At 41.6% G+C, this 12,508-nt stretch overlaps 1 protein-coding gene across 1 annotated transcript in view; it reads left to right on the forward strand.

The window, feature by feature from the left end:
* luzp2 (leucine zipper protein 2) overlaps positions 1–12,508 on the forward strand; it is a gene marked incomplete at its 3' end in the record, with an annotated part of 156,772 nt that overhangs the window by 90,539 nt on the left and 53,725 nt on the right. Inside the window, exons 2-3 of the mRNA XM_079997302.1 lie at positions 1,975–2,092; positions 8,614–8,684. Of these exons, the coding sequence (XP_079853428.1) occupies positions 1,975–2,092; positions 8,614–8,684 (189 nt within the window). The remainder of the gene's footprint in view (positions 1–1,974; positions 2,093–8,613; positions 8,685–12,508) is intronic.

A 12,508-nucleotide genomic window follows, 5' to 3' on the forward strand; every position in this document is an offset into this window, starting at 1 on the left:
AAATGAGCAATGCATATTTAAATGAGCAATGTACCTTTCAAAAGAGTGAAAATAAATCACTTAAAAATCACACTTTAGATGTCTTGTTATTTTTTCAAACTGTTTTTTCCTTTTCATTTTTGTTTCAGAAGTAAAATATTTAGGGTACCTTTCGCAAAAGCCTGATTTAAAACGCGATTTTCTTATACAGTATACAGTGGGGCAAAAAAGTATTTAGTCAGCCACCAATTGTGCAAGTTCTCCCACTTAAAAAGATGAGAGAGGCCTGTTATTTTCATCATAGGTTCACCTCAACTATGAGAGACAAAATGAGAAAAAAAAATCCAGAAAATCACATTGTCTGATTTTTAAAAGAATTTATTTGCAAATTATGGTGGAAAATAAGTATTTGGTCAATAACAAAAGTTCATCTCAATACTTTGTTATTTACCCTTTGTTTGCAATGACAGAGATCAAACGTTTTCTGTAAGTCTTCACAAGGTTTTCACACACTGTTGCTGGTATTTTGGCCCATTCCTCCATGCAGATCTCCTGTAGAGCAGTGATGTTTTGGGGCTGGGCAACACGGACTTTCAACTCCATCCAAAGATTTTCTATGGGGTTGAGATCTGGAGACTGGCTAGGCCACTCCAGGACCTTGAAATGCTTCTTACGAAGCCACTCCTTCGTTGCCCGTGCGGTGTGTTTGGGATCATTGTCATGCTGAAAGACCCAGCCACGTTTCATCTTCAATGCCCTTGCTGATGGAAGGAGGTTTTCACTCAAAATCTCACGATACATGGCCCCATTCATTCTTTCCTTTACATGGATCAGTCGTCCTGGTCCCTTTGCAGAAAAACAGCCCCAACGCATGATGTTTCCGGCCCCATGCTTCACCGTAGGTATGGTGTTCTTTGGCTGCAACTCAGCTTTCTTTCTCCTCCAAACACGACAAGTTGAGTTTTTACCAAAAAGTTCTATTTTGGTTTCATCTGACCATATGACTTTCTCCCAATCCTCTTCTGGATCATCCAAATGCTCTCTAGCAAACTTCAGATGGGCCTGGACATGTTCTGGCCTAAGCAGGGGGACACGTCTGGCACTGCAGGATTTGAGTCCCTGGCGGCGTAGTGTGTTACTGATGGTAGCCTTTGTTACTTTGGTCCCAGCTCTCTGCAGGTCATTCACTAGGTCCCCCCGTGTGGTTCTGGGATGTTTGCTCACCGTTCTTGTGATCATTTTGACCCCACGGGGTGAGATCTTGTGTGGAGCCCCAGATCGAGGGAGATTATCAGTGGTTTTGTATGTCTTCCATTTTCTAATTATTGCTCCCACAGTTGATTTCTTCACAACAAGCTGCTTACCTATTGCAGATTCAGTCTTCCCAGCCTGGTGCAGGTCTACAATTTTGTTTATGGTGTCCTTTGACAGCTCTTTGGTCTTGGCCATAGTGGAGTTTGGAGTGTGACTGTATGAGGTTGTGGACAGGTGTCTTTTATACTGATAACGAGTTCAAACAGTTTCCATTAATACAGGTAACGAGTGGAGGACAGAGGAGCCTCTTAAAGAAAAAGTTACAGGTCTGTGAAAGCCAGAAATCTTGCTTGTTTGTAGGTGACCAAATACTTATTTTACCGAGGAATTTACCAATTAATTCATTAAAAATCCTACAATGTGATTTCCTGGATTCTTTCCCCCCATTCTGTCTCTCATAGTCGAAGTGTACATATGATGAAAATTACATGTGGGAGAACTTGCACAATTGGTGGCTGACTAAATACTTTTTTGCCCCACTGTATATGCGTGGACTTAGATATCAGTTTCTCATCCATCCCTCTCCCCACGTAAGCTCGAATGACGACACTTCAAATCGACATCCACTTTAAAATACCTCTCTCCTCCAGGCAGCATACAGAGTGGATGACCCTCCCAACAACAAATGCTTTAATTTCACTCCTGTCTCTCTCTTCCTCTTTATCGCTCTATTTCCGCCAGACAAAGCTATGAGGGACTGGAAAGGAAGCTGAAGGAGGTGTTCAGCGAGAGGAGTGGCATCCTGCACCAGCTCTCCAAGACGTCTAAGGAGCTGGATAGCATAAAAGGAAACCTCCAGGTAGGTTTCCCATCGCATCTTCCTCAAACATCACAGTAGATGGAGCGTCGGGCCTTTTTTCGGGGGGTTTTCCGACACCAGTGGTTTTCAACCACTGGGCCGAGGCACACTTAGTGTGGTGAAAAAGGTTTCAAATTCCACTTAAAATACATAAATAATCTAAATGATCTCTTGTGTTGCAAGATCAAAATTGCAATTGCTGCACTAGGAGTTCATCCAAATTGTCAGTTCTTACAGAAATGCAGCTCTGTGTCAAGTTTCACACTGAAAGTGAGAACTAGTGCCGTTACTTCCTTGAACGATGAACATGAGTCAAAAGAAGGACAATGCAGAGATGTTAAGAAGGGCAGGTCCTCAAAAAAAAGGAAGAGGCACACGGATCCAGCTCTGGTTCTCGCCATTTTGCTCTAGGCATCTGTCGACGGGGGGAGTTGTTGAGGGAGGAAGTGTCCCCATTACGCACAGTGTTTTGTTTCCTTCAATAAGGAAACGGAGCGGCACAGGAACCCACAGCGGAGCACAGATCACGGGCGCCCGATGCGCACTGTCGTGGGCTCCCGGATCTTGGGCGCGCCAAGGATGTGTTCCTCATATATATATCTCTCCCAGAAAATCCACTACCTAGATGCTCATTCATGCTTAAAAAAAAAAAAAAATCTTTGTGCACTTTTCTGCTTGCCTGTATGTATGTATGTATGTGTGTATATATATATATATATATATATATATATATATATATGCACTCTATACAATATGTTAGCTGAAAACAAGTGTAATATTATTATTATTATTATTTCAATTGTACTGAAAACCGAGATATTTGGTTGTGAATGTTGTCAGGACTCGCAGCTCATCATCCTGTGTCTTGCATCGCTATTAATGGGCCATAATAATTAGCACAGTTCTATGAGATTGTGACGTGTTTAGTTGTTAACAGGATAGTGTTATAGTGCCATGGGATTATTTTATTGTAAAACATGTCAGGAATAAGGTCAGAATAAACACTGCACTACCAGGAGCCGTTTTAATGATTTGGAGGCCCCAGGCAAAGACCATTGTAAGGCCCTGCTCCGTTTTGCTGAACACAATCACAGCTGGGGAACAAAAAGTATTTGGAGGCAACTCTTTTCAGTTAACAGAGCCACAGAACTAAAGGACAGACCCAAATGAAAATTCAAACTGAAGACCTTCAACTGACCTTCAGTCAGTTACAGTAGAAGAAGACGATATGGCAAGAATAAGAGTATAAGTCTATAATATTTAATTCTTTCAAGACAAAAATATAGTACATGTATCTTCTCTAGGAGTAAACGTGAGCATCAAACACTTCATTTCCCACATTTTTTTTTGTCTACTAAGTTGTGCCTTTTCTGCATCAATCCATGGTGGATTGTCTTAATTTGTCTTAATTTATGTAAAGGAAAACACAAAATTTAGGCACCAGTTGACAATTGAAAATATAATGAAATATAATGCAGTAAGGCTCTCTGCTTTCTGTGTTTCTTTCAAATGTCTATTTTCCCGTAGATCAACTTTGCTCATTTAATATTATTCCGACTGAATCCACACACAAACAGGCATGTTTTACTCTTCAGTCCGTTTTGTGTTTGGGGAAGTCAACTATTTAATGTGCATTTCACACTTATTCGCGTCACTGATAAATGTATCCATTTAAATTCATTTATAGACCCCTGGACTTGAAAGGCTCATGTGTCTTTCAGCAAGATTTCTGTTTATGTTCAAAATGTTCTGCACATTCAAAACATATCACACATATCTGTGCGTTGGCATGATTTTGAGGGATCTTGTTCATGTCAACTATGTTATTGCAGCTGATTGAAAAAAAGAATACAACACCTTTTGTCCATAACTGATTAAAACACTGATCATATTAATCATAATCATATTTTGGGTGTAACAAAAGACCCAACGCTGAAGAAAAAAGTCAGGGGCACTGAGCAACTCTCAATTCTCAGTAAGTCTAATGGGTAACTTTATAGTGTTTTTTCAAAATAAAAGTCCCCTGCTTCTTTCATGTTTATATTGGGTAGGACAAATGCACGTGTTGTAAATACTGGGGACGTATCCCCTGCGTTCTCCCCTGAAATCCACTGTGTGTGTGTGTGTGTGTGTGTGTGTGTGTGTGTGTGTGTGTGTGTGTGTGTGTGTGTGTGTGTGTGTGTGTGTGTGTGTGTGTGTGTGTGTGTGTGCGTGTGTGTGCTCCTAGACACAAGCTTTTATGAGTACGCACGCAGGTTAAAGCCAAGATCTAAAAGCATTAAAACATTATTTTGCGAGCACCCCCCTTTGCGTTGGGACTTTCTCTCAGTTTTATCCTTTTTGCAGCCCTTGCCGGGGGCGTGCGTGCACGGTGTGCGCAGTCCAGATTGGAGACCTAAATCTCAGTGCACCAGGCGTGCGACCTGGCGGGGAAACGCTGTCTGGAAAAGCGACACCAGAAATCAAAAAGACAGATTCTGATGATTGATCAGTGACATCTTGGAAGCTGTTATATAGACAGACTCATGAACCTCCTCATGAACAAACACCTGTATGCAAATGCTCTGCGTTTTGGCAAACCCAGCCTATATCGGAGATTCAAAGCCGTATCCGAGGTTCAAATAGCTGCATGAGCGCTGTCAGAGAAGGGATTTAAGTCACGTTCCATAAACCTCCCTGCATTGTTCACCCTAGTTTGAAGCTAAATTTATGATTATTGATTGGCTCTATGACTGTGTGTCACACGACTCCTCTGCCTTTGTTATGCAAAGCATGGATTGAACGATTTCACGTTACACGTCAGCGATGAGCTTCAGATCTGTGTAAGACCATTGGGGAAACATCTTGAGATTTAGCCGCTTCTTTTAAAATTCATCTTTCCCCTTCTGTTTCCATTTGCACCTCATGTAATATACTGCACTAGGTTCATGCATCCCTTCTTCAGTCAGTTTTCAATTCCTGAATGCAATATCCTTATTTTTCCTCTAAATGATGCCAACATGCCCACTTGGAAATGAAATCCATAAATAAGATGTTATTATTTTGTTATGCAGGTTTGAGTTTTATGTTCTAATAAAAGCACATCATACAAATACAAATACAATAATAATAATAATAATAATAATAATAATAATAATAATAATAACCATATTAATAATAATAAATAAATATATAATAAAAACAAAAATATAGTTATCAGAAACTATTCCAAATTAAATGACATGGAGTAAATGTGCAACTGTCTATGTGCAACTAACAACTGTCTGGCTGCATATTATTGCTTTACTATGAAGACCTTAAGGGATTTCTTTGAAGATATTATATGAGCAAGTTAGCCCATCATTAAGTTGCATCGCAGCTATTGTTCACTCTGCAACCTATAGCAACTACTTGGAGTAGAATCGGGCGAAGGTTTTGTTTCTACAAGTTGCAAAAAGAGCATCGCAATGAAACAAGCTCAAGTCCCCGAGCTGCACCCGCTCCATACGAGTGTTTTCCTCTCATTCGTCAAACGTCTCTCCAGCACATGGCGGGTTTGGGACGGGGGCTTTGGAACTGTAAAAAAAAAACAAAAAAACAAAAAACAAACAAAGGAGGGAATCTTTCATTTCACCCTCCAGAACATTTGTTACCACGGTGTTGAGTTAAAGGAAAGGTTTTAATGGAATTAAATGCAAATATATGCCTTTTCAACTGAATTCATGAATATAATGAACATAAAAAATATTAAAATGTAAATAAATAAGAATGTCAAATACACATAACGAAATATAAAATATATAAAAATGTAACCAAAAATATAAAAAATAAAAATCGAGAAAATCACAAAAAACAACAATATAAACCAAGTGCCTTTTTAGGCAAAAGTCCCAAAATAAAATAAGTACCGTCAACACCGTTACTCATTATACAGTAATATACAGCATTAAACATTAATAATGTCAAGGTCATACAGCCTTATAAGTGATCAATGAGAGAATATGCAAACAGAGAAAATGTGTATTTCACTTTCATTTTGCTTTTTAAATAAATGATTATTCCAGGTCATGGTTAATTACACAATGAATGTGGTTTTAGATGAAAATAAAAAAATAGAAAAAGCTAATATACATTCCGCAGGGCACGTTGGAGCCCTGTGGAATCATTACCCATCAAGACCAGATTTGATCAAAAAACATCAAAGCAGCTATTTTGCCATTGTTTTCACATCTTCTGAGAATAAATAAATAAATAAAAAAATGAAATGAGAATGGGGATCGGTCGCTTCCTTTCTTAGAGGGCATTTAGATGCACAACACGCCTGCAGCCCCGTTTGGATTATTCACAACGTTCCATTGCAGAATATTCGTTTAGCTCCAGGGGTTAGCACTGGTTTATAATGCTTGACAGTGCAATGATTTTGGAAATGGTTCCTCCTCTCGTACCATACAAAATGTTCTTAAATACTACTTCCAAGGTGGCTAATTCTTATAATAAAAAAAAAAGAAAAATGCAAGTAGGAGTCCAGCCCCAATGGGTCTTCCTATTGTTAATGAAAAACTGACGTCAGTATTCAGGATGTCATGCATCCGCCCCACCCACAGACAAGATGTGTATGTGGGGCGGTCCCGACATGCTGTCGTCCAAGTTTGATCCAGATCGGTCAATTAATTGTGTGGAATGATTGAGTAAAAACTGTATTTTTTGTCATCGTCACAACATGCGCACATGCACAAATGACAGCATGCACTAGTCACATGAAAGCACTGCAGTCTAGTGATGGTCAACTGGATCCTCACCAAGATGGCGGCACGTGCATGATGGGACAGACATCTGAACTTCGTGGACATCATGGAGCCGACGAACCCAGAGACAATCTGAATGAGATGTGAATTCGGGGCAGTTCCAACATGGTGAAGTTCGAGTTTCATCCAGATCAGGCTCAGTATTGTGGATGGAGTTTGTGATCAACAATCGCAACCTCACCAAAATGGCGTCACGCACAGCACGCATGCCCAAGATGATCACAGATCACCTGACAGCACTGAAGTCTACCGGGCCGTTACAAGTGAACTTTTGCACTCATGAAAAGTACTGGAGGAGATAGTCAGGACACTGCGTTCTCCGTGGATTGTTGTCAGCTCTAATCGGCGAGCAGGCTGACCCACTTTCAGCTGTTTTCTTCCTTGCAAAAAACTTGCATGTGTAATGTAACTGACCTTCTTGTTTTCGATGTAATATAGCGATAAGAAGATTGAATTAATGTGGAGAAAGTCCTATTTTTATTCAAAAGATTGAAGTTTATTTATTTATAGGAATATAAAAACAAATTATTATTGTGACGGCAGTTTCTGTTGATTCACAATGTGCAATAAATCAATTCGGTTCCACAAAATGGATTAATAACCGTGATAAATAATGGAGTTCAAAATATTGACTAAAATAATCGTGATTATCATTTTAGCCATAATCATGCAGCCGTACTTCAGAATGATAACCACCTTGAGCTGCGGCGTAGGAAACCCACCCACAGCCGCAAACACCGCTCGATCATAGAACTACACTGTAACCAGGCTGGAACGAACAAACTTCTACAGGCACAAAAGACCAGAACAAAGAGCCAAAGCACTGCCGTCCATTGACCAATAACGAAGGGCCGACTACCCTGGACCCCACGTATTGCTGCCTGCAGCTATAATTTATTTATTATAATAATATTGTCTTAATAGGATTAAATACTACTTCCAAGGCTCCTGATTTTTATTATAAAGAAATGAACAGAACCCATATAAAGTTGTTGATATTTCTACCGTATAGATAATCCATTATTTATTACAATGACACTATATCTAACTGGAGTAAATACTACTTCCAGGTAGGTAAATAAGTTTCATAATAAAACAATAACCCAGAAAATTACCCCCATAAAATGAATGATTATAGGATTTAGGTAACTTTCTTTTTTTTACTTTTGTAACAACTTTTTTATAATAAGGAAATTCTAATTCTACATATAAATTGTATTATGATTGATACCCTCATAATATTTGTTCACTCAGAAGAGACACAAATGTAATGCAATGTCATAGGCAATAATTGATTTATTACAATGAAAGATAATTTATTATATATTTCTATATGCGTTACTGTCCCCGAGTGATGTGATACTCTGGACTGGATTTGTATAAATTATTGATTTTAGTTATAAATAATGACAGGAGGCAGAGAGATAATTTATTGGCTGTAAATGCTGCGTAAACAGAAAAAGCCAGAATATAAATGAAAGAGGAATAGAAATAGAAAGTCTTCCCGGTTAAACTTCAGCAAACATGAATATATACATATCATTCCTTAAAGTAAGACTTGAATTTTGAAGCGGATGAAATGCAGTGTTTGGTGTAACTTGGCAGTTTATATGTCGCCCCCTCTTCTCTCCTGTGTGCTGGAATGGAAATAACCGAGCCCATAACCATGTTATATTTAATTTCCCCGGCTCCACAGAGTGTGGAGTGTATGAAACTCCTCTCTGCTTCTGTTTTTAGTCGCTGAAAAACGACGACTCTGTCACCAAGAGGGATGTCCAGAGGATCCTGGAGCTCAGCCACAAGCAGAGGTAAAGCCACATCACACCAATCTATACACTGTACATATACAGTACACACACACACACACACACACACACACACACACACACACACACACACACACACACACACACAGTAGATATTTCATCTATCTGAAGTTGCTCGTTATAATTCGTGAAAAAAAAAGGCCATGATTGACGTGTAGTGAATGGGCGTCAGCAAAGATGTGCGTGCGTGTGTGAGTGAGCGAGTTTCTTGATGGTGGGGGGTTAGAGAGAGAGAGAGAGAGAGAAAGAGAAAGAGGGAGAGGGCGAGGGCGAGGGAGAGATGGCGGGCTGTCATTTTTGCCGGCGATAGCAGCTGAACTGAACGTCTGTACAACTGTATCAAAAAATCCCTCCGTTGGCAGATATGACTCCGCCGCATATTTTGTGCGGCTGTAAATATCTCCCCTCGGTGGCGGAGGTAGAGAGAGAGCAGTGCAGTCTAATACCCTTTTCCACACCAAAATGAGCGGGTACACCCGGGTTTGTTTACCCGGGTATACCCGCTAAAAATGGGTGATTGATACCTTTCCCATCGCCAGGAGAAATGCCCTTAAATTATTATTTTTTTTCCCTGGTGTGTCACGTTCAACGTCACGAACACGACGGAGAATGGGAGTGTCATGGTTTCCAGCGTGATTGGGGGGGGGCGATAAGGGAGAGTGCAACATAAACAGACAACGACCGTTACGACCAGGGCTAGGGGGGACTCAAACACACGACACAGAGGCTGCCGGGCCGACGGGGCAGTTTTATCAGGAGACACTGGGCGTGAGGAATGGGGAGAGACCCGGTCGGGCTAGATCTGGGCGGACGGGTCCTGGACTGGCAGGACAGGGACGGCTTGGACGTGGGAGGGAGAACCGCAAGGTTAGAACAACGAACTGCAGCAGCGACAATCAAAATATGGAGAAGCCACGAGCGCTACTAACCCGGTTAGAAAGCTGACGATCTGGCGATGAGTGTATGGAAGGCCCTGGAATAAATGCTGCGGCCTCGACGGAACGACTGTAAAACTTGGGAAAGAAAAAAACGGCTCATCACCCGGCGAGACTCGGTTCCCTTCGTTCCTCCAAAAAAAAGCCGCTCAAATGAATCGTAGGGTTCGCGAACAACCCGACACTTACGGGAGAAGCAGCGGACGGCGGCGACGTGGGAGCGGAGACGTTGCTCCCGTTGGGAGGCCGGCTGGGGGCGGTGCTGGAGCGACGAGGTTCCCCACGGCGCCATCCCCACACTCACCACATTTTGTGGTCCCCCATGCAAGGAAAAAAAGTCACTAACTTCTAATTTTGATTTTGGATTTTAAATGGGATATGAAACGATGGAATGATACACGGATATTCCTGTCTGTTTATGCGGCAACGTCCGGAACTTCAACGCGCGTCGCATTGCGCCGGTAAAGGGGCCAAAACGAGCGGGTCAAGGAGCACATTGAAACCCGGGTTATTGCCGAGTCATTTGACCTGGGACTGAAGTCCAGGTTTTCCCTTTTCCCCACTGGTGAATGCTGGAAGTAAGCAGCAAGAAGGTCCTGGGTTCGATTCCCGCCTGGGGCGCTGTTGGCACCGTGCTCCGGCGGGTTGTCTCCCAAATAGGAGCCTTTCTGTGTGGAGTTTGCATGTTCTCCCCGTTGCTCACATGGGGTTTCCTCCACCTCACGTCAGTAAGGACCCCCACCAAAAACATGCACCCATCATCGTCTGACCAGCGATGGACACTCATCACCTGGTCCCCGGGCGCGTCCACGTACGCTGCCCACTGCTCCTGGCTGTGGCCCCGGAGGAAGGACAAGCCAGGATGGGTCAAAAGCAGAGGATCCATTTCACCGGCCACCATCAAAAAGCATGTGCGTGTGTGTGTGTGTGTGTGTGCAAACATGTGTTGTAGTGTGGTGTGTTGCGTGACGAATAAAGACTGTTTCTTCTTTCTTCTTCTTAAATATTGTCTGGCTTGTCTGCTACTAAAGACCTTTTCACTGAGAAAACATTTAGCCTCTAATACATTTATTACGTTTATATTTTTCATGATTTATATAGAAAGGGAAAATACTTTCCAATTGAAAACAGCACTGTTTGACTTAGGTAAGACTAAAATCATAAAAAAAAAAAAAAAAAATCTTCGAAGTAATATTGTAAACTAGAAAAGGTGTTTGAATTGTACTTTGGGGGTTTATTTTGCAGTTATCTTGGTGGAAAAAAATTTAAGCTGCAAAAAAGCCCCACCCTGTTGTGCTGCAATCCAATGTGCAGTGTGTTTTTGGAAAATTAAACCAAAAACAGTGTTTGCTTTCACAACTTGGGGCCATTCTAATGGCTTGATTGCTGTTTTATGTAACGGTTAGCGGTTAGCGGTTAGTGATATAGGGGGAACTATTTGTGTTTCCTGATGTGTGGGTCTGGTGGAAGCCCCGGGCTCTGGTGTATAGCATCCTCAAAGTCGATCAATAGTCCATCACGAGTCCATGACAGCTCCCACACGTCAGCGACTCAGAGCCATTAAGCAGGCCGCTGGGTTGAATAGTGCCGAGCTAGCAGTCCAAAGCTGCCATCTTTTCCTTTCTTTCCGTTATTAAACTGTCTTTGGCTCTGCCAAGTGGGATTAGCACACGGCTCCATCACCGCAGATGAAGACAGTTGATTCATCGTAATTCCATACTTTTTGCAGCAGTTGAAGTTTGAAATTCGTCCTCTCCTCTCTAAGACAAAATAATGCTTTTATTTAGTTCTTATTATACGGCTCCGATTGGTCGATAGTGGCAATCGGCCGTCAGTTGGCTCTGAATCTCGGCCACTGTCTGTTAATAATGCCCCTTGTGTTGTCAAGGGCAACCAGTTCTCCACCTGGTTTTACGTCACTCCTTTCCTGCCACCAACGTGCTAATGCTAACACTAGCTAGCGGCGGCTATCTTGCGCCGCGCCATGGAAACTGCGATGGAAGACTTGGAGAAATGAATGCGGATGTGTACAGTTTCAGATGAATGATCAGCAATTAGGGAAAAGTTGCTGTGTTTTGGGTCGGGTGAGTTGTTTGCTTTGCTGTTGCGGTGTTAGCTACATTGTTGTGGAAGCTCTTAAACCGAATAATTTTTAATAAATATTCCGTCTCAATGTATTTTCTCTTATTTGGGACAATGTGTAGCCAATCCACCATTATCGCAAAATAACCCCGATCAATACGACAATCCTGATCCCTGAGATGACCTCAGTATGCGTCTCCTTCAAACGACTAACCTCGTTTGGAGATGACATAGCCTTGCGTGTACCATGTTTGGTGTTGTTACTTTTGTTTGGGATTCGTCTAATCAGATTTTTCCCCCTTGTTTGCCTTTTTTTTTTTTTTAGCAGGGGAGACCATTCAAATGAGACAATGAAACCACAAACCCTTCAATTCAGTTACGTATTACACAGCCAATAAGAACTCCGAGATAAGTGTTTCTCAAATGGGGTTACCCGTGCTCCTCGGGGTACTTCGAAAAAAAAAAAAGAAAAAAAAGAAATGTGTTAAAAATATTGGTTGTATATATATAACGTTTAAAAAACAAACAAAAACAAAACAAAACCATAAAACGCACATACAGCACATCATGTATGTTACATTGTCTTTTTTGTGATGGGGGTACTCAGCTGAAAAAAGATGGGGGTACAAGACAAAACACTTTTGAGAACCACCGATTCAGACGGAACGAACACAGAGCGTCATCTCAGAGCAGCAGTGAATAAGGGGAATGACTCTCTTTCTGCATTTCCTTCCAGTTCTTGCCAAGATTAGTAGCTTTGACCTCAATTCAAGGTGTTGGATATCCCGG

The sequence above is a fragment of the Zeus faber genome, assembly GCF_960531495.2.
Source record: "Zeus faber genome assembly, chromosome: 3".
NCBI classification, from domain to species: Eukaryota; Metazoa; Chordata; class Actinopteri; order Zeiformes; family Zeidae; genus Zeus; species Zeus faber.